The 23,700-nt window shown below is 43.1% G+C and overlaps 1 protein-coding gene across 1 annotated transcript in view; it reads right to left on the bottom strand.

Moving 5' to 3' along the window:
* Nucleotides 1-23,700, bottom strand: part of SGCB (sarcoglycan beta) — a 124,280-nt gene that overhangs the window by 15,787 nt on the left and 84,793 nt on the right. The window contains exon 5 of the mRNA XM_053703974.1: nt 17,812-17,943. Within this exon, the coding sequence (XP_053559949.1) occupies nt 17,812-17,943 (132 nt within the window). The remainder of the gene's footprint in view (nt 1-17,811; nt 17,944-23,700) is intronic.

Raw genomic sequence — 23,700 nt, 5'->3', positions numbered from 1 at the left:
ATTTTTTTCTTTTGTGATTCATATAGAGCAAGCAATTTTAAGCAACTTTCTAATTTACTACTATTATCAACTTTTCTTTGTTCTCTTGCTTTCTTTATTTGAAAAAGAAGACATCTAAGCTAAGGAGCCAGCAAATTTGTGGCTCAGAACCATGGAGAGCACTTGTTTATTGGTGCTGTCCAATCAGCAAGGACAACCTAGGTTGTTCACCAAAAATGGGCCGGCATCTAAACTTAAATTCTTGCTTTTCAAATAAAGATACCAAGAGAATAAAGAACATTTGACAATAGGAGTAAATTAGAAAGATGCTTAAAATTGCATGCTCTATCTGAATTATGAAAGAAAAAATTTGGGTACAGTGTCCCTTTAAGCAAATTAGATAATAGAAGTAAATTAGAAAGTGGTTTAAAATTGTATTCTCTATCTGAATTCTGAAAGAAAAATTTTGGGATTCATCTCCCTTTAAGAGCCCACACAACATCTAAGTTGTGCAACAAACATTCCTTATGAGAAGAGGAATTAGGACAGAGAGAAGGAACAAAAACAACTTTTGGAAGAAAACCAAACTTGGTACCGAGAACTTCCTTATCTGCATGAAATACGAGATAAGAAGAATCACACTGCAAAGCTGAAAGTTCGCAAACCCGCCGAGCAGAAGAAGGCAGTAAGAAACAAAACTTTCCAACATAACAACTTAATATCTATGGAGTGCATAGACTCAAACGGAACCTGTTGTAAAACTTTAAGAACAAGGTTAAGGCTCCAAGGAGGAGCAACTGACTTAAAGGAACAGTCTAGTATAAATTAAACTTTTATTCAGATAGGACTTTTAATTTTAATCAACTTTCCAATTTACTTTTATCATAAAATTTGTTTTTTTATCTTGGTATTCTTAGTTTAAACTAAACATAGGTAGGCTCATATGCTAATTTCTAAGCCTTTGAGGGCTGCCTCTTATCACATGCTTTTTAAATCTCTTTTTAACACAAAGAGACAGAAAGTACACATAGGCCATATAGATAACACTGTGTTCAGGCACAGGGGGTTATTTAAGATTTAGCACAAAGCAATGCTAAATTTAAGACAATAGATAATAAACAGTCACAGTCATGTGATCAGGGGGCTGGAAGAAGGTTCCTAGATACAAAGTAATCACAGAGGTAAAAAGTATATTACTATAACTGTGTTGGTTATGCAAAATTGGGGAATGGGTAATAAAGGGATTATCTATCTTTTAAAACAATAACAATTCTTTGGTAGACTGTCCCTTTAAACACAGGCCTGATTCTGACCAAGGCCTGACAAAAGCATTGTACACCCGGCATATCTGCCAGACGCTTGTGTAGCAAAATGGATAGAGCAGAAATCTGGCCCTTGAGGGTACTGATAGATAACCCCTTCTCAAGGCCTTCCTGTAGAAAAGACAAGATCCTTGGGATCCTGACCTTACTCCAAGAATATCCTTTAGAATCACACAAATAAAAGATATTTACACCATGTCTTATGGTAAATTTTCCTAGTAACAGGCTTACAAGCCTGGACCATGGTCTCAGACTGATTCGGAAAATCCACGCTTGGCTAAAATCAAGCGTTCAATCTCCAAGCAGTCAGCTTCAGAGAAGTGAGATTTGGATGAAGGAAGGAAGGGCCCCTGAAGCAGAAGGTCCTTCCTCATTGGAAGTCTCCATGGAGGTAGAGATGACATTTCTACTAGATCTGCATACCAGATCCTGCGAGGCCACGCAGGAGCTATTAGAATCACCGATGCTCTCTCCTGTTTGATCCGAGCGATGACTCGCGGAAGGAGAGCAAACGGGGAAAGAGATATGCCAACCTGAACTTCCAAGGAACTGCCAGAGCATCTATCAGGAGGGCTTGAGGATCCCTCAACCTCAAACCGTATTTTGGGAGCTTGGTGTTCTGACGAGACACCATCAAATCCAATTCTGGTAACCCCCATTTGGTTGTTAACCTGGAGAACACTTCCGGATGGAGTTCCCACTCCCCGGGATGGAAAGTCTGTCTGCTCAGAAAATCCGCTTCCCAATTGTCCACTCCTGGAATGTGGATTGCTCATAGACAGCAATTGTGAGCCTCCGCCCACTGGATGATCTGTGCCACCTCCTTCATAGCTAAGGAACTCCGGGTTCCCCCTTGGTGGTTGATGCAGGCCACAGAGGTTATGTTCTCTGTCTGGAACCTGATAAACCGGGATAAGGTCAGCTGAGGCCAAGTCATCAAGGCATTGAAGATTGCTCTCCCCATAAACATTCTGGAGTTGAGAGCGGATTCCTCCTGAGACCAAAGTCCCTGCACCTTCAACGATTCACAGACTGCTCCCCAACCCAACAGGCTGGCATCCGTGGTCCGAATTACCCAAGAGGGTCTCCGTAAACACGTCCCCTAGGACAGATGTTCTTGTGACAGCCACCAAGGTAGGGAGTCCTTTGTTGATTAATCCAGAACTATTCTCTGAGACAGGTCTGTATAATCCCAGTGCCACTGAGTAACCTAAATTTCACCTCCTCCTTGCACTGAAGGCAAAGAGAATGACTGGGGGTTGTGGGAAGGGAAGTGATACTTAACAGCTTTGCTGTGGTGCTCTTTGCCTCCTCTTGCTGGCCAGGAGTGATATTCCCAACAGTAATTGCTGATCCGTGGACTCACTGTGTCTTAAGAAAGAAATGGGTATTAAAAAGGCATTATTTTAAACAATAAAAAAATCAAGTTGACTGTCCCTTTAAAAGCTGGATTACGGGGGCGGAGCTAGCCTGTGAGGAGAGTGGAGGCAACTTAACAGAGCTCCAGCTTGGTTTGGCAAAATATAAAGTTTAAAAGGGGTGAATTTGCTCATATACCACTACTGACAGTCACTTTTGTGGAACTGAAGCCAGGCTGTTTCAGAAAATACAAGATCGGGCATTTATCCCCTGCTGATTCTGCCTAAAACAGCTACAGTGAAGGAGAGCGGAATGGCCGCATAAGGGCTGAACATCAGGCAGCCCAATAAGTGTAACGGCGCTTTATATTCCGGATAAATGCCAGCAGGCTTGTTATGAGGTGACCGGAGGTGAGACCGGAATGAGTGAGCTGCATTTTCTTTGAGCAGAGTGGCGCTCAGCAGCACCCGACCCGAAGGCAGGTTAGGAGGCGGCACACAGTGCAGTGAGTCAGCGGCCATGTCAGGCGCCCACTTGGCGTTACTGCATTAGCAACTTGCCGTTCTACTTGGAGGACAAGCGTGGAGACACACAGATCGGAATAACGTGAGTGGCAGTGTACACCGCAAATTAGTTGTGAGGTCTGGTGTGGACACTGAATGCAGGTTGGAGGCCATAAAAGGGACACAGATGGGCATATACAATAAAGGAAATGACACAGTTTTAAGCAGAGGTGCTGGTGTTGGACGAGGTGCACCATATGAATAAAGTTATTAATGAGTGTGAAGAAGGGGGGAAAAAAAACGACCCTCAGTCTGCAATGATGAACAATATATATATGCCCTGATGGTACCTATACTCCCCTCAGATTTATAGCTTCTCATCCCTGTTATACACCTGCAGCCTGCCAAGGACATGGTGGATATGCACCTTTAACAATATTTACACTAGGAGGAGAAAATAATATTATGTTGAATTAGAGTGTTCAAGGAAAAGTTAAACTCATACTTGCAGAGAGCCGCAAGAAACAGTCTCTATACGGTGGCTGGGGAGCTGCAGTAATGGCTTCAAAAAGAAATATTAAAGCTGCACTAACAAGCAAACAATATATAATGTATAATCAACAGTACGATCTAAGCGTACTACAAAAACAGGTTACATGTATATACATAGTAATATTAACAAGTCATAGCCAAAAAATTAAATAAAAAAATAAATAAACAAATGATAGTGTAGAGTAAATAACTGAGCAATATGAGGACCAGTTTTCCCTAACATACAGAAGGAAACCAACTAGATCCAAAGATTGGTTTATAAACAGAAGGGGGGAGAAGGAAGGGAAGGGAGGGATGGGGGGGATGTTGGGTGGGATGGCTGAGATAATTGGTTCGCTCGAGTATGTATGAGGATTACCTACATTATGGGTGAGGGGGGGGGTACTGTCCACAGATGACCCTGTCTCTACTCTCACGTCAGAAACCTCTATTTAAGCCTCAAGGCTCGGGAGCCATTGAGTATTGAACCTGTCTTTCCAATCTGACCAAATTAACTCAAATGAGTCTAGCTTACCCATAGTGTAGTATATATTTTTTTCCATGGAGTAGATGTAAGCCATCAAGGAGACCACATCCGCCCAAGAGGGGGGATCGCTCCTCTTCCAAGCCCTCGCTATGGATAATTTGATAGCAGAAAATAAGTAAATGCATAGTGTGCCCTGATGTCTGGGAAGTTTGTGTGTACCTAAGTGAAAGAGGGCCACCCCAGGGGTCCTGGGAACTTGTATCCCCATGCTTGCCAACAGCCTTTGGGGCAATGCCACCAAATATGGAGCATATCGCCCCTGTGGGCGCACTCCCTCCAGCAAGTCGAGGAGGTTGTGGGGAAAAGTGCAGCTAATCTGGTCGGAACATAGTACCAATGCGTGAGGAGTTTAACATATGTTTCATAGATAGTGACGCAATGTAACACCTTTTTAGTAAGTAGGAGTGTGCGTTGCCAATCTTCCACTGGGATTGACAAATTAAGTATATTTTCCCATTTAATGATATGCGACGCCCTATCCTCAGGAGACGCACCTTCCATAAGGGTGTAATGCAATGATAACGGTTTGCCAAGTCGTCTACCTTGCTGCCATCTGGCTTCCCAAATGGTCAGCTGTCGAGAGGAAGACGGTCTAAAACCCCATCTGGAGAGTAAGCTTATGACCCTGACGTATTCAAACGCCATATAGGATGGAACCGATTTGGGGTTGTCAACGTGCGATAGAACCACATAAGCTCCCTGGGAGGTTAGGGACCACAAGTCCGCTACCTTGTTAAATCCTAACTTAGCCCAGGTGGCTGGATGTGAGTTGGGTAGGCCTGAAAGGAGCCCCGAGAGGGCAGTTATAGGGTAGGGGTGAGGGGCTATTTGTTTATAGTGATGTATGTGGTCCCAGAATGTAAGGCATTCTTTAATCACGGGGTTAGTTATGCTAAGGGCTCTTCTGCAGTGAGAAGGTATCCAGACTAAGTCTCTTAGAGACACATTAAATGGTAGGGATGCTTGTTCTAGGCATCTCCATTTGCTGTCTGAGTCCATTACGCCCCACTGAGATATATGCGTGAGCATTGCAGCCTCATAGTATCTGGCTATGGACGGGGAGGCCACCCCCCCCCCCCCGTCCATTCTGGCGTATTGGAGGGTTCTATGGGCAACCCTAGGAGGTTTACCTTGCCAAATATATTTGGTACATGCACCTTGAAATTGTAAGATGAGGGAGCAAGGAATTCTAAGTGGGAGGCATCTGAAAATATAAGTGAGTTTCGGAAGGAAACTCATTTTGAGGGCAGCAATGCGGCCCAGCCATGAAACCGTTTTAAAATTCCATTTCCGACCTAAAGACCTGATTTCCATTAGAAGAGGCCTATAGTTGTCATCAAGCATTCTAGGGAAAGAGTTAGAGATTTTCACACCTAAATGAGAGATGTAGGAGTTATTAATAACAAAGTTGTATCTATTTTGTATATATTTGGAGACGTCTGCCGGGAATCCCTGTAGGTATATTTCAGATTTGGTTCGGTTTAATTTATAATAAGAAAGGCCACTAAACGTTTCCAGCAGAGACAGAAGCCTGGGTATGGTTTGTAGTGGATTGGTGGTGACGACTGTGGTATCATCTGCAAATAGGGCCACCTTATGTATCGTGCCATGTAGTGTAATCCCTACTAGATCTTTATCTTCTCTAATAGCTGCAGCAAGAGGCTCAATAGCCAGAGCAAAAAGAATGGGGGAAAGAGGGCAACCCTGCCGTGTGCCATTAGATATGGGAAAAAATGATGAACAAAAACCAAGGCCCCTAACCGAGGCCGCAGGGGTAGAGTACAGAGCTTTCACTGCAAGGATGACTTGTGCTGGGAACTGGAAGGCCTCTAAAACTTTCCAAAGGTATTCCCAACGGATCCGGTCAAAGGCCTTTTCCGCATCTAGGGAAAGCACGGCCAGGGGCTTATTCAATCTTTGGGCTTCACATATGATGTTTAATAGTCTCCTAGTGTTGTCCGGACCCTCGCGGCCCAGGATGAAGCCTACTTGATCCGGATTGATTAGGGAAGGTAATAGTCTTGCAATCCTGTTGGCAAGGATTTTCGCATAAATTTTGATGTCTGTATTAATTAAGGAGATGGGTCTGTAATTGGGGCAATTGCTAGTTTGAAGAACCTAGTGAGAATGGGCAAAATTTCTTTACAGTAGGTTTTATAAAAAATGGCCGTAAATCCGTCTGGGCCAGGGGCCTTCAGGGATTTCAGATTCTTAATGACCTGCTTCACTTCTAGGCAAGTAATTGGAACGTCAATACATCCCTTTTGAGCCTCGTCTAGGGCAGGGAGTTTCAGAGACTGTAAGAACGGCTCTATCTGTGAAGAGGGTGAATGTATGTGTTCTGCTTGATCCTGGATGTTGTAAAGTGAGGAATAGTAGTCACAGAACTGCTGTCCAATTAAGGACGGCAGCCTATAGACCTTCTTACCTTGTTTAATTTCATGTATACGTGTGACACCTTTACGTTGTCTTATTTTGTTGGCAAGGATGGTGTCTGCCGTGTTGCCCTTCGAATACATGAGCTGTTTCAGTCGAAACAGGTTATTTTGTGTTTTCTTGAATTCTATTTGGCATATATGTTTCTTGATGTCCTTGACCTCTTGATGTAAGTCTACATTGTCTGAGGTGCGTTGTAGAGTTTCTAGTCTGCGTAACCTACTATGAGCCTGAGATAGAGTGAGGCCTGCCTGTTTTCTAATGTGTGCCTGTTTACGAATAAATTGACCTCTAGTACTAGCTTTAAATGCCCCCCAGATTATATCGTCTCGGACTTCAGGAGTGTCATTAATCTGAAGTGTAGCTGTTATGTCAGACCGGAGCTCCTCCCTAAAGGGAATATCAGTAAGAAGGAGATGAGGTAACCTCCATGTGGGTCTTGCATTGGTGGTGTTTCTAGATTCTAGTGCCATTACAACCTGGTCATGGTCTGACCATGGGCATAAATGGATATTTGTGGCTTGTACGTAACCTAATGTTTCAGGGTTACAGAAAAAGTAATCCAATCTGGAGAATGTAGAGTGAGGGTGAGAGAAATTAGTGAAATCTCTATCGCGGGGGTGTACCGATCTCCATATGTCATAGTAGTTAAAACTAGTCATGAGCCCTCTAAACCTGCCACTCATAGTGTCTGGGGTGACCCCTCATCTCTGAGAAGTGAACTTTTTTCTATCAAGGTTTTTGTCCCACACCATATTCATGTCCCCCGCAATTATCATCTTTCCTTGTTTAAACTGTTCAATTTTGTTCAAGATCTTCTTAAGATAGTTAGACTGAGAGGTATTCGGGAGGTAAATTGAGACTAATGTGTATGTAATATGGTCAAGGTTACATACTACTATGAGGTATCTTGCTTGAGGGTCTCTAATCACTTGGAGTGGTTCAAATGCTATCCTCTTGTGTACAAGGATGGCCACTCCTCTAGCTTTTTTAGAATAAGATGCCATCTCAAAGATTGGAAAATCCTTAACGACAAATGTGGAAGGATTATTGGCAAGTAAGTGTGTCTCCTGCAGGAGGGCTACATCTGCCTTGTGAAAGCATAAGGACCTGGCTAAAAGACTCCGCTTACCAACTGTGTTCAGGCCTCTAACATTGTGAGTGAGATGCCATTTATGGTTCGATAATTTTAGTGTTCCTAAATAGGAAAACCATACGGGACAAGGGTGATGGGGAAGGTGGAGGAGGTGGGAGAAGGAAGAGGGATGTGGTGGAAATAGTCCTAATACGGGCTCCTAGGTCTGAGGAGGAGCTAGTACTGCCTAGTGGGGCGTGGGCTGAGGTGAAAAGCCCCACTCTCTAATGGGCATGTAGAGTAAAAAGTAGTTAAACTGTATAAGCTATAACTAAACACATCATAATAACAACATGAGTGGTTGTATCCTTGTTTTCAGAATTACTAAAACAGTAAACAGCTATAGATTATTGGTAGATAAAATAGAATGTACATTGCAAGTTATAGTAATATATTAATGCTTAACCTATCATCTAATCTGCAAACTTTCAACAACTCGTGTTAACAAGCCCAAGGTGAGCAACAATATTTTCAACAAAAGCATAACCTTAAGTGATCATATACTATTGGTAGCAGGTCCTAAGTGGGTGAGGCTTGAGGCCTCAGAGAGCGGTCAGGGGGATTTTGTCTCTGTCGTTTAGGTCTCTGTTCTTTCAAAGTCCATTCAGGGGCCAAGGCCCTGAGGCGAGAGTGGGATGGTACTTGAGGTCCCGGATCCGGTTGGAGACCCCAGTTAGCAAGGAGAGTATTTCCCAAAGAGGGAGATGTGATGATGTGAGTCTGATTGTCCTTAGTCACTATTAGTTTAGTAGGAAAACCCCACCTGTACTTGATGCTGGCCTTCCTGAGTTGAAGTGTGAGAGGAGCGTATAGTTTCCTTTGTTGCAAGGTGTGGGGTGAGAGATCCGGTAACAGCTGAATGTCTTTCAGGGACTCCGGTAGAGAGGGTTTACTGAAAGCCGCCTGCATCAAGCGATCTTTGAAGATGTAATGATGAAAGCAGACTACAACATCCCTTGGCTTATCTGATGAGACTGATCTTGGTCTGAGAGCTCTATGTGCCTGTTCCATGGTATGCATATTGCCCTCCAGGGGGCCTAAAAGGGCCACAAAAAGCGTTTTAAGGAATTCTTGGAGGTCACTCGCTGCCACTGATTCCGGAATGCCTCTGAATCTTATGTTGTTTCTCCTGGCCCTATCCTCCATATCTGCCAGTTTTAATTCAAGCTGAGTAATTTGATCCGCTAAAGACTCGGCATAGGAGAGCAGGCTAGAATGATCCGTGGCCAGGTCATCTTGTTGGCGCTCAAGAGTATCTACTCTGTCGCCGATATCGGCTATGTCTTTTTTAAGTTCCGCGGAACTTCGTTGGATTTCAGCTGTGATGGATTTGGTTTGTAATGCCAGCATCTTTTGCAATGTATTCTCAGTGATATAGTGATTAAGGTGAGCTGTAGAACGGGAGCTCGACTGGGAACCCTCATCTTGTGACTCAGGATCGCTCTCCTCTCTTCTCTGGGTGTTAGATTCTTTACGGGCTTGAGAAAAATGATCAAGGACAGACTTTTGAGACTCTGCAGGGGTTTTAGGGTTTCTTTTTGAGGCGTGAGGCATGGTTGACAAGGCCTAAGGGAGCTGATGCTCTCACTAATGTACTCTACCCTGACCGCCCAGGGCACTGTAAGGAGATTGAGATAGGTAGGACCTGCACCAAGTAAATACCTGTGAATTATACCATTTATAGCTTAATTTGCGAGAGTGAGGCTAAACAACACTAGACTATATCATATACATTCACAACATTTCACATGGTTCTACAATAAGAGAGAGAGAGAGGAGAAAAGAAAACAAAAAGGAAAAAAGAAAAACACAGTGTGAGATTGTTGCCTATCTATATGGGCAAAGTAGCCCCTGTAGTCCCCCCTGCACCTCAGGGAAAAGGGGATACGACCGTAGAGGAAGGGAAAAAGGAAAGTGGCGGTGACCGGCTCAGACTAGCAGGGCCGGAAAGGGGGAGGTGCAGAGAGAGTCACAGAGCCACCAATTGTGCTACACTAGGAATAGTGTTATTAGCTGGGGTGGCCAGAAGAGTGCCTCTATGGGGTGGAATGGGGAGGGCTGTCAGCGTGTTCACACAGTAGCAAAGTACAATAAAGTGTAAGGGTGGATGCTATTAATGTGTGTGTCTTTAACTATTATATTGTCTGAGATTCTCTTGGTTTGAAAAGTTTGGGAGATAGCCGACAATAAGCTACTAAGAGAGTGTGGACTGTAACGTGTCAGGCTTTCTAACTCTCAGTGTCAGGGAAAGGGGAGTAGAGAGTGCAAGTTACAGGGTATTAGGTACATACAAATATTATTACAGATTGTGTGTTAAGAAAACCCGCAGAAACAAAAATAAAATACACTCCACTCTGCGCCAAGGCGACAGAGGTACATATGCTGACGCAGCAGCAGAGGCAAGAGTTCTGAGGCCCAAGGGGTTATTGAAAGGAGCGAACAGTATGAAAAGCAAATCCCAAGGGGGCAGAAGTGTCACTTTGGGCTAAGGCCTGAGTTTCAATCTTGGGGGCCACCTAGAGGGCAGGTATGTTCCAAAGTAGTCAGTTCCTCTGGTAAAATTGACTTGGGTTTAATGGGATTAAATTGGGAAAGGGCACTTCAGTGCTGCATTGTAAATGATACTAGGGCTTAAAGAATCAAGGTGAGGCCCAAAAAACAAATAAAAGAAAAAAACAGTACCTGTGCACTTCATATGTAGGGGTCCTATTGGTCTGTCCGGCTAGAGGTGCAGTTTAGATGGGCACTGAGATAGGAAAGGCGTGCAGGCCCAAGATGGCGGTCACAAGTGCTCACCGGCCAATGCTGCCGGCCTGAGGTTTTTACTCCAGCGAGAGTGATGTTGTGTACTCCGTGTACGCAAGGGCTCTGCAGTCCATTTCAGTGGATCTAGGGTGGAGTATGTACCGGGGCCTATACCCGGTATATTGCGGTGTTTGTAGGCAAAACTTTATGGGCTGGAGGTGCAAGTATGGGGGGCACAAGGAGAGAGGGCGCGCAGTCCTAAGCCGACGGCCGCTCGTGCCCTCCCTGCAAAACTACCGGTTTAGGAACTGCTCCGGTCGCTTACCAGGATGTGTCCAGACCTAGGTGGATTCCGGACCTCTTCCTCCGTATCTTGAGGATAGCCTCAGTCTTCGCGCTGTCAGGTGACTCTCCAATGCTGCTCAGAAGGCCCACGCCGGAATCCCCAAGCAGGCCGTCTGCGGGTCAGAAGGAGGGAGCAAGATGGCCGCCGCCCGCGCCTCCTTAGCTGGCTTCAGTCCGCGGAGGTTCCCGTTGCCAGCAAAACAGTCCAAAGGGTAAGGTTATGTATGAGGGCTAACCTATCAGCTGGATGGTGACTCGGGCAATCAGAGAGGGAGTTATCGACTTTTCAGTCCCAGGCGGAGTCCATTACTTGGGTAGAGATTGAGCGCCCACGTTGCACACTATAAGAGTCTCCCCAGAAACACTGCTCATACATCCAGCACTCCGGAGCGGAGCGCCGACCCTCCGGAGGTGCTGGGCAAATGATCTCACGAGTAAACCAATCTCCCGACTGCTGGTAGACACCTGGTTCTCTCTTCAGTGCAGAATAGCGTTGCGGTGAGAGCCGGTTAGGGGAATCTTATCTCTAGTGGGAATCCGCAGGGAATAAAAGGCTACACAGACCGGGGTATGAGACAATGTCCTCTAAAGGTAGCAATGAATTGGTTTTCTCTCCTCTTCTCTCCCCCTCTTAGCCCAAAACAGCCGTTTTTCAACTTATTTAGGACAATTCTAGCACGGAGCTCCACACTTGTGCGTCCTCACAGCTAGGCAGCTAGCTCCGCCTCCTGTCCATCTTTTTTAAAGCTACAAGAGGGGAGAAATCCCCAGAGCATCAATCTCCTCAATCAGATATGGACAGAGATAACGACACAAGCTTACTAATAGGGACTGGAGGCCAGGAACCTTTAACTAAAGCTGATCTAGAACAACTGGTGTCGAAGCAGGACATTTCTGCTAACTTCGAGAAACTCCTAGAGAAAATTGAGACCCTGCAGAATACGGTCACTAGTAGCTTGACAGAGCTAAAGCAGGAAGTGGGTGAACTAGGCTCTAGAGTTGATTCTCTTGAAGAAAGCGGGGACGCTTTGGTAGAAGGACTGAATGACATCACGACTCAAACGACAGCTCAACAGCAGGAACTGGAGGAAATTCACGACAAGCTTGAAGACCTTGAGAACCGCAGCCGCCGCTGCAATATACGTCTGAAAGGTGTCCCAGAATCGGTGACCCCGAAAGAACTGAATATGTATCTGCTCAACCTATTTCAAGGTATTACAGGGGTCGTGGCGATGAGAAATTCCAGATAGAAAGGGCCCACAGGGCACTTAGGCCGAAACCTAAAGGAGAAGATCCGCCACAAGATATTATAATTCAGATGCTTAGATTTCAAGAAAAAGAAGAAATAATGGCGGCGGCACGCAGAAACCCGACATTCAAATACCAAGGCAATGTCATTCAGTTTTTTCAGGACTTGTGCTTGAGGACCTTACAGCGGAGAGGTGCGCTTCGTCCACTTACAGCCCAGCTGAGAAAAAATCAAATCCCCTACAGATGGGGATTCCCATTTGCTCTGCATATCTCATGGGAGAATAGGATTCTATCAATTAAAGACCAAGAAGAGATTCAAGACACCTGCAGGAAACTGAAACTGGAGCTTCCAGTTTCTCATCAACAGAGACCGACTACAGGAGGAGAAGAAGGAAACAAAAAACCTTTTCAGAGGAAATGGTCTCGTGTACCTGAAAAAAAGAGGAAGACATGAAGCGACAGAAAATGATTGTAGGGGACAGATCCATTTGGAACTTTATGCAGCTTAGGCTCTGGCCCTGTTAGGTTAGATCTTGGCGTCTAGGAAGAGCAGAAGTTACTGCACCAAGATCGTCGGACAGATGAGTATATAATATTGTTAACATTCTGTTATATTTTCAAGTTATGGCATATGTTAATGAAGATTTGAGAAGTGGGACGCTGAGCTAGAGTGACATTTATAACTAAGTTAAGCTCAGAGATTGAAGAGGACAATGGTCTGGGTCTTCTGGCGGGACAGTGGGGGCCCAAGATTATATGTGAAAGACACTGGGGGGACTTATAGAGCTAATGCTCAGGTTACGGGGGACTTATTGTAAAGCACTTAGCCTGCCACATCTGAGACTGATGAAGCTAGGGCTCTCTACACTTATATGCCATTGGTGTCAGTATGAAACAGAAATGTGTGGCTGCCTGTTTAGTTTAGTTTAATTTGATGCACTGTTTAGTTCAGACTAGAAAAGTTAATGTTGTTGTGATATGCTATTGTTTGCCAATGTTTATTTTCTTCCAGGTGGTGTCTCTGAATGGTAAAAGATCAGACCGATTAGAGAGGTTTGGGAAGTGGGAAATGGGGAATGAGGTACAGTTAAGTGTCCTAATGCTCTCTAATAACAGTGATATAGCTTGCAACTACAAGGCTGAGGAAGGGATAGGGAGAAGTAGGAGATAGACGATGACAACAAATAACCTAATTTTACTTTCTCACAATGTCAGGGGGCTAAATACGGACACCAAAAGAAAGACTGCTATGTCACAATATCTAAGAGAAAAGGCTAAAATAATTTTCCTGCAGGAAACACTTTGTGAAATCATCTCTTCCAAAATTTTGGTCACATCATTTCCCCCAACATTTTCACTCCACATCAGACTCTAAAAAAAGAGGGGTTACAATATTGGTACATAGATCCCTTGACTTGGTGACTGACAAGGTAATTATAGATAAAGAAGGGCGCTATGTGATAGTACAAGGAACAATTCAGGGTTCAAACGTAGTGCTCTGCAATATATATGCCCCTAACGAAACTCAAAATGTCTTTTTCACTAAAATAGCCTCTCTGCTTACGCAATGGTCGTGAACTAGAGTGATTCTCGCAGGGGATTTTAATGTTAACATGTCTCCCGCAGGGGGGTCGGCAAACTCCAAAGTGACTAGTAAACAACATAGGCACAATAGTATAGTTAAATCAATTAGAAATTCACTAGAAGAGCATAACCTTGTGGACACTTGGGAGGCAGTGGGTAGGTCAGCGCATGACTATACTTATTACTCCCCAGCCCATAAAACATACACCACACTCGACTACATTTTTGTTAGCCAAATTTTGATGCCTAACCTAGTGAGGGTGGGCACACAGGCTTGTGTTTGGTCAGACCATTCCCTGGTTTACATGGAGCTGTCGGGCTTGGTAAATTTTTCTAGACAAAGGTCGTGGACCTATAACCCCACATTATTATGAGATCCTGAGATACACGGGAAGATTCAGAGAGCGCTCAGGGAGTTTTGGGAGATAAACACTGGTTCTGTTACGAATCCATTAGTGGTATGGGCATCTCATAAGCCCTTTGTAAGGGGCCTCCTCATAAAAGAAAAATCGATAAAGAACAAAAAAGCGACCCAATTAGTTAACACGTTACAGAAAGAGGTCGAACACCTAGAGAAGGTACATCAACGCACTAGCTCTAACAACACTTATAAGCTATTAGTGTCTAAGAGGAGGGAGTTGGCGAAAATCTTGAATGATGCCTCCGTTAGAACAGCCTTAAGGCTGAGAGCCCATTATTTTGTGTACGCAAACAAGCCAGACAAATATCTAGCATACAAGTTGAGAGAAAGGAATAAATTATTTTCGATACCCAAGCTTTATACAGAGAAGGGGGACCTCACCTCACACCCGCAAGAAATAGCGGATTGTTTCGCCCATTATTATGAAGACTTATATGACGGGAAAATGGTGGGTTCAGGAGATATAGCCTCTAAGACAAGCCAATTTCTAGAGAGGGCGAAACTAAAATTAATTAAGGATAGCGACCTAGAAAGTCTTAACAAGAAAATAATGAGTTCAGAAGTTTTAGGGGTAATTAAAGATTTAAAAACTGGGAAAGCTGCAGGTCCAGATAGACTGATAGGGGAATATTATAAACTCTTTAAGAAAGATTTATTACCTCACCTGGTTAGCTTTTGTAATGGTATCATGGAGGGTTGAGAGATCCCTGGGGAATCGTTGCAAGCAAAGATAATCGTGATACCAAAAGGGGGGAAAAACGCTAAATATTGTCACAACTATAGGCCAATATCCCTAATAAACCACAATATCAAAATTTTTGCTAAAATTATGGCAAATAGGCTAAAACAAATTCTCCCCTCTCTGATCCATCAAGACCAGGTGGCATTTATACAGGACAGGGAGGCCCTGGACAACGTTAGGAGAGCCATTACTTTGATAGACTACGTGAAGGCGTCCGAGACTCCAGCTCTATTCCTGTCACTAGACGCAGAAAAAGCGTTTGACAGGGTAGACTGGAGTTTCATGTTCAAGGTACTGTCGGTTATGGGTTTTAAGGGGGCCTTTATACAAGCGCTTCAGAGTATTTATTCAGAGCCAACGGCGGTAGTGGGAGCGGCGGGATATATATCTAGGCAAATTTCAATGTAAAATGGCACCCGGCAGGGTTGCCCGCTGTCGCCGCTGCTGTTTGCTATCTGTATAGAGCCACTAGATTCATACATTAGGAATTCGAGAGACATTTCGGGAGTACAACTAGCAAAGTCGGAATATAAATTAATGCTATTCGCGGACGATGTGTTGTTAACGCTAACCAGACCCTTACACTCATTAACACACCTTTATAATATTTTGGCAGAATTCTCAGAGATTTCGGGTTACAAGATAAATACTACTAAATGTGAGGCTCTTCCAATCTGTCTCCCCCCCCCCCATACGAAAAAAGCGATGGAGTTAAACTTTGAAACTGTATGGGCGAAAAACTACATCACATATTTAGGGGTTAAAATAAGCGATAACCTGTCTGAACTATATAAACTGAATTATTTGCCCATTTACAAATCTATTAGAAGTGACTTGGGAAAGTGGAAAAAAGGTAATTTCTTGTTGTATGGGAGGCTTATGGCAATTAAAATGAATCCCCTCCTGAGATTAATGTACATTTTTAGAGCTATACCTATCGGCATACCCACTCCGGAACTTGAGGCCTTACAAGAAGAGGTACTAACATTTTTGAGAGGGGATGGTAAGACTAGGATAGTGGCACAGGTGTTGAAACAGCATAGACAGGTGGGGGGGGGGGTAGGGGTTCCAAACCTTATTGAATATTACCGGGCATCTAGACTAGCTCAGATGGTGGTGATGGGGAAGAGCGACAGCAAATTAATTTGGCCCAGGATAGAGGCGGAACTTGCAGGTTACAACAGGGCAGCAGATATCATATGGGATACAGGACTCATTTTAGGGACAAGCGAATACAAGTCACCGATAACAGTTGAGGCAATACGCTTATGGACAAAAATCAAGAAGGGTTTACAATTATGCAGACCGGAATCTTTGTTAAAGCCTGTTAAATTTTTATTGCCCGGAGATTTGAGAAGGCTAGTGGGGAAATGGGAAAATAAAGGCTTATACAGGGTAGCAGATTTCTTGCAAAACTCTAAAACGCTTACCTTTAATCAGATTAGAGAGAGAATAGACCCAGAACATCTTCATTGGTATCTGTATTTACAAATAAGCTCATCCATACATACCTATGTGTCACAAAAACGGTCCTCACCATTGACGGAAATGGAGAGAATGATAGCAGCCCCATTCAGGGGGAAAGGGCTGATCTCCCGAATATACTTGATAATACAAAAAGCGAGATGTCAATCTAAGTCTCCGTTAGTGGAGAGATGGGAAAGGGATATTATGGAAGTAAGGGAGAAAAGTGACTGGGAGGAGTTGTTGAGGGAAGCAAGTAAAGGATTGATTAGCGCAGATATGAGAGAGAATTCTATCAAGGTGTCGTTTAGATGGTACCTGATGCCTGTCAGAACAGCACACTATGCGGTAACACATGACAGTAATTGTTACAGAGGGTGTCCGGAAAAGGGGACATTCAGACACATGTGGTGGGATTGCCCAAGGGTCCAAACACTCTGGGGGAAACTTTCAACCTTGATAGGGACCTTACTGAACGAGAGAATAACCCTCACAATAACGCAGGCATTACTACACGATAGGGTAAGACCATTCAACAAGACAATCAATAGCTTTATCAGAATCCTCTGCACGTGTATGAGAATATGTGTCGCCAGACACTGGAAGGTGGGGACGCCCGCTTGGCAGGAGGTGGTAGATAAAATTATAGATACCTACAACTTGTCAGAAACGGCGGCCTGGGCACAGGGTCAGCCAGAACAATTTCAAAAGATATGGTTTTATTGGATGTTAAGAAAGGGGGAGGTTCAGAACTTGTTAGAGTAAAATTGATCGATTGGGTAGTAGGAGAGGTGAGGGACATTTACAAATAGGACTGAGAACATAGGATGTAGCGATATTTCCCAGTTAAGCAAGCGAAACTTATGAAGAAAACTAGTCAAACACATGAATTACCATGAGAGACAGAGAAAAGATGATGCAACCTGGAAGAAGGGGGGTGGGGAGGGGAGTTTAGCAATGTTGGGGATTGAAGTTCTTGTTACATGTTTTACTATTCTTCTGTAAGCTGTTAGACATACAGAGTAACGATGGTTTTAGTTAGGCTATCAATGCAAATTTATTGTGATAAGGTGAACGAATGACATTCCAAGCTTCATGTTTCTGAAAAATGCAAAGCACTTGTATATGTGATTATCGTCACTCTGTACCAATGTTTAAAACAATAAAAATTATTTCAAATAAAAGCTGGATTACACAAACAGAAAATAAGTAGTAGATTGAAGCAATCGTTATCAAACCAAATGTTACAACCTTACATGGATACAAGCCAGAAAATCCCCTAAACTATGTTTATTCTCAAGTAGAGTAAAGGGTGTATTAAGATCTGCCTGGCAATTCATTAGGATCATAGAGTACTATAAAAGTGTGTTTTAAAACACACGTACAACAGTTCTAAAAAATAATCTAAAGATACAGAATAAAAAAAAAAACCTTTGAATGAACTTACTGCTTTCAACTCAAGGTCACCACCCATGCGAAACTCTATTGTCTTTCCCATGATAAACACTCCTTCATTACCACGTACAATAGCACGACCATCGACTTTTATGTTGAGATCACTTGTGGCATTGCTAGTAATCTGTAAAAAAAATAGACAAAGTAGAAATGAAGCTTAGGTACAGGTCAGCAATCAATAATGCCCGTTTGCTTAAAGGGACATGAAACCCTAAATTTTTCTTTCATGACAATGTTCCAATTTACTTTTATTATCTATTTTGCTTCATTCTTTAGATATCCTTTGTTGAAGAAATAGCAATGCGCATGAGTGAGCCAATCACAATGCATCTATGTGCAGCCACCAAGCCTGTTTAGATATGCTTTTTCAACAAAGGATATCAAGAGAATTAAGCAAATTAGATAATAGAAGTAAAATTAGGGTTCCATGTCTCTTTCATCAATGTATGCAATATATACTCCCTCTAACATCCTCAAAGCTCCTTATTTGCATAAGATAACAGGTGCTTTGCACAATATATATTATTTGAGGTATAAAATAAATACTTTTTTAATAATATTTTTCTTCCATTGTTTACTTAAAGAACCATTATAGTGCAAAAAAAAATATGCTTACCTGATAAATGTATTTCTTTCCGGATATGGAGAGTCCACAACGTCATCAATTACTAGTGGGAATATCACTCCTGGCCAGCAGGAGGAGGCAAAGAGCACCACAGTAAAGCTGTTAAGTATTTCTCCCCTACCCATAATCCCCAGTCATTCAACCGAAAGGAAAATGGAAAAAGAAATAACAAAAAGGTGTAGAGGTGCCTGAGGTTTAGTAAAAAATAACTATCTAAAATTAAGGGTGGGGTCGTGGACTCTCCATTTCCGGAAATAAATAAATGTATCAGGTAAGCATAAATTTTATTTTCTTTCCTAAGCTATGGAGAGTCCACAACGTGATCAATTACTAGTGGGAACCAATACCCAAGCTAGAGGACACAGATGACTAGGGAGGGATAACAAGACAGGCAGACCTAAACAGAAGGCACCACCGCTTGAAGAACCTTTCTCCCAAAAGAAGCCTCAGCCGAGGCAAAAAGTATCAAATTTGTAAAATTTAGAAAAAGTATGCAGTAAAGACCAAGTTGCAGCCTTGCAAATCTGTTCCACAGAAGCTTCATTTTTGAAAGCCCAAGAAGAGGAGACAGTCCTCGTGGAATGAGCCGTAATTCTCTCAGGAGGCTGCTGACCAGCAGTCTCATAAGCAAAACTAATAATACTTCTCAACCAGAGGGAAAGAGAAGTAGCAGTAGCTTTCTGACCTTTATGCTTTGCAGAGAAACAAACAAACAGGGCAGAGGACTGGCGAAAATCCTTAGTCGCCTGCAAGTAGAATTTCAGAGCATGCAAAACATCCAAGTTGTGCAACAAACGTCCCTGATGAGAAGAAGCATAAGGACATAGAGAAGGAACAACAATTTCCTGATTAATATTTCTATTTGAAACCACTAAGAAAACCCAACTTAGTATGAAGAATCGCCTTATCAACATGAAAAATAAGGTAAGGTCGAATCACACTGCAAAGCCGAGAGTTCCCAGACTTTCCGAGCAGAAGAAATAGCAATAAGAAACAAAACCTTCCAAGATAACTTAATATCTATAGAATGCAATGGCTCAAACGGAGCCTGCTGCAAAACTTTAAGAACAAGGTTAAGGCTCCAAGGAGTAGCAACAGACTTAAAGGGACACTGAACCCAAACTTTTTCTTTCGTGATTCAGATAGAGCAACCTCCAAGGTTGAAGAGATGACATCTTCACTAGGTCTGCATACCAGATCCATGCAGGAGCTATTAGAATTACCAAAGCTCTCTCCTGTTTGATACGAGCAATGACTCGTGGAAGGAGAGCAAACGGAGGGAACAGATATGCCAGACTGAAATCCCAAGGAACCGCCAGAGCATCTATCAGGGTGGCCTGCGGATCTCTTGACCTTGAACCGTACCTTGGAAGCTTGGCATTCTGCCAAGATGCCATCAGATCCAACTCTGGCACCCCCCATTTGAGGGTTAACCTGGAGAACACCTCCGGATGGAGAGCCCATTTCCTGGGATGAAATGTCTGTCTGCTCAGGAAATCCGCTTCTCAGTTGTCAACTCCTGGAATGTGGATGGCAGATAGCAATTGTGAGATTATGCCCACTAAACAATCCGAGCCACCTCCTTCATGGCTAAGGAACTCCGAGTTCCTCCCTGGTGGTTGATGTAAACCACTGAGGTGATATTGCCTGACTGGAACCTGAGAAACCGGGCTATGGACCACTGAGGCCAAGACATCAGAGCATAGAAAATCGCTCTCAACTCCAAGATATTTATGGGGAGAGCATAGTCCCTGCGCCTTTAACGAGCCCCAGACTGCTCCCCAGCCCAGCAGGCTGGTGTCCTGTGGTCACAATCACTCAGGAAGGTCTCCAGAAGCATGTGCCCTGAGACAGATGCTCCTGAGAAAGCCACCATGGGAGAGAGTCTATTGTCGACTGATCTAAATCTATCCTCTGAGACAGATACGAATGGTCCCTGTTCCATTGTCTGACATAACTGCAGAGCTCTCAAATGGAAACAAGCAAATGGAATAAATGTCCATGGAAGCGACTATCAGACCAATTACCTACATACGTTGAGCCACTGATCAGAGAGAGGCAAGAATCTTGGATTTTCTGACATCTGTCAGAAATATTTTCATAGATAGGGAATCTATTATGGTCCCTAAGAAAACTACCCTTGTAAAAGGAACTCTTTTCCAGATTCACAACAACAAGATCTCTGTATGAGAGTTTGCTTGTTGAAAAGATCGTGCCTGAACCAATATGTCGTCCAGGTAGGGCGCCACTGCAATTCCCCAAGACCTGATCACTGCCAAGAGAGCCCCCAGAATCTTTGAGAAAACTATGGGAGCTGTGGCAAGGCCAAACGGAAGAGCCACAAACTGAAAGTGTTTGTCTAGAAAGGCCAATCTCAGAAACTTGTGATGATCCCTGTGGATGGGAAAATGAAGATATGCATCCTTCAGGTCTATGGTCGTCATGAACTGACCCTCTTGGGCCAAGGGAAGAATAGAACGAATGGTTTCCATTTTTAAGGATAGTACCCTGAGAAACTTGTTGAGACAATTTAGGTCTAGAATAGGATGAAAAGTTCCCTCTTTTTTGGGAACCACTAACAGATTTGAATAGAATCCTAGACCCTGTTCCCTTACAAGAACTGGAACTATCAGTCCCAGGAACGAAAGGTCCAGAACGCAATTCAAGAATGCGTCTCTTTTTATCTGGTCTGCAGATAATCTTGAGAGGTGGAACCTGCCCCTGGGAGGAAACATTTTGAATTCTATTTTGTAACCCTGAGATACTATGTCCACAGCCCAGGGATCTGGGATATATCGTATCCATACTTGATAAAACAGAGAAAGTCTGCCCTCCACTTGATCTGATCTCGAATCGGGGGCAAACCCTTCATGCCGATTTAGATTCAGCTGCGGGTTTGATTGCTTCCCCTTGTTCCAAGACTGATTGGGTTTCCAAGAAGACTTGGACTGTTCCTGTTTGGAAGAGGAAGACTTTGAAGTTACGAAAGGAACAAAAATTACTCTGACATCCTTTAGGTCTATTCTTCTTGTCTTGTGGTAGAAAAGACCCTTTTCCACTCATAATATCTGAAATTATTTCTGCCAGACCAGGTCCAAACAAGGTCTTACCCTTGTAAGGAAGCGCCAGAAGCTTGGACTTGAAAGTAACATCGGCTGACCAAGATTTTAGCCACAACGCCCTGCGGGCTAGCACAGCGAAGCCAGATATCTTGGCTCCCAGTTTAATAACTTGCATGGTAGCATCAGAAATATAGGAATTGGCTGGCTTGAAAGCCTTAAAGAGACACTGAACCCAATTTTTTTCTTTTGTGATTCAGATAGAGCATGCAATTTTAAGCAACTTTCTAATTTACTCCTATTATCAAATTTTCTTCATTCTCTTGGTATCTTTATTTGAAATGCAATAATGTAAGTTTAGATGCCGGCCCATTTTTGATGAACACACTGTGTTGTTCTTGCTGATTGGTGGATAAAATCACCAACCAATAAATAAGTGCTTTCCATGGTCCTGAACCAAAAAAACGAAGAAAAATTGATAATAGGAGTAAATTAGAAAGTTGTTTAAATTTGCATGCTCTATCTGAATCATAAAAGAAAAAATATGAGTTCAGTGTCCCTTTAATCCTGTCATGTATCGCCTCCAAAGGAGTCTCTACCTGAAAATCAGAGAGAATTCACCCTCAGAGGCTACCGACGTATCCTCCTCATCCAACTTATGAGGGAGGGCAATCTGAGTTGCAGAGATTGGAACAGAAACCTTACTATCTAAATCTCTCATTTTCCTCTTGCGTGTTCCCTTTAGCTTAGGAAAAGCAGATAATGCTGCAGATACCACAGAAGATACCTGTGCAGCAATTTCTGCAGGCAAATATACGCCTCCAGACTCCTGCACCATGTCAGACATGGCCCCAAAAACAGTTTAAATAAAACCAAAATAAAAATTGTCACTTACTTTAAGACAATTTTTTCTTTTCAACGCAAATTTCCTAGACTAATAATTTGCACTCAAAAAAAGAAACTACAGGTCTTCTTAATAAACCTCCTGTTAAAGTGCCACCTCTACACCTCAGATTAACTGAGGTGCTCCTACCTGACCTTCTGGGAGAAAAACGCTACACGGGTACAGCAATTAGCTTGCAAGGACTCTGAGATCGGCTCCTACACAAACCGCTGCTCTGCTCATAAGCCTAGAGCGGAAGCGCAGGAGGACCACATGAACAGCTGAAGGGAACTGCGCAACACACAAAAGCGTGCTTTCCCAATACAGCTGCAGCAACTGTCATAACCAGAAGCCCAGCCCAACACTTATCTCCTTAGCGTATAACATTACAATATAGTGAAAACGCTCTCTCCTCTAAGAAGTAATGTTCAAACACAAATATTTCTCAGACTGAGTGCCAAACAGGAAAACTAAAATGTACCATAATTTTAACACAGAATTTTAGTCAATTAGGGCTAGAGTTAAAGGGGCACTGAACCCAATTTTTTTTCTTTTGTGATTCAGATAGAGCATGCAATGTTAAGCATTTTTCTAATTTACTCCTATTATCAAATTTTCTTCATTCTCTTGGTATCTTTATTTGAAATGCAATAATGTAAGTTTAGATGCCGGCCCATTTTTGATGAACACACTGTGTTGTTCTTGCTGATTGGTGGATAAAATCACCAACCAATAAATAAGTGCTTTCCATGGTCCTGAACCAAAAAAACGAAGAAAAATTGATAATAGGAGTAAATTAGAAAGTTGTTTAAATTTGCATGCTCTATCTGAATCATAAAAGAAAAAATATGAGTTCAGTGTCCCTTTAATCCTGTCATGTATCGCCTCCAAAGGAGTCTCTACCTGAAGTGAATCAGACAAGGCGTCGTACCAATAAGATGCCGCACTTGACACAGTGGAAATACAAACTGCAGGTTGCCATTGAAGACCTTGATGAACATACATCTTCTTCAAATAAGCCTCCAGCTTTTTGTCCATTGGATCCGTAAAAGAGCAGCTATCCTCTATAGGAAGAGTAGAAATGGCCCCTTCTACTTTAGGTACAGTGCGGCATGAATCTTTAATGGAGTCAGCGACAGGAAACATCTTTTTAAAGACAGGAGACGGGGAAAAAAGTATCCCTGGCTTCTCCCATTCCTGTGCAATAATCTCTGTTGCACTGTCTGGAACAGGAAACACTTCCACAGAGGAAGGAACATCATAGTTTTTATTAAGTTTACTAGATTTCTTAGGGTTGACAACGACAGGAGTATC

The sequence above is a fragment of the Bombina bombina genome, chromosome 2 (genome assembly GCF_027579735.1).
Source record: "Bombina bombina isolate aBomBom1 chromosome 2, aBomBom1.pri, whole genome shotgun sequence".
In the NCBI taxonomy this organism is placed as follows: Eukaryota; Metazoa; Chordata; class Amphibia; order Anura; family Bombinatoridae; genus Bombina; species Bombina bombina.
Note: the sequence above shows the minus strand (reverse complement) of the source record. Positions and strands in the feature narration are given on the sequence as shown.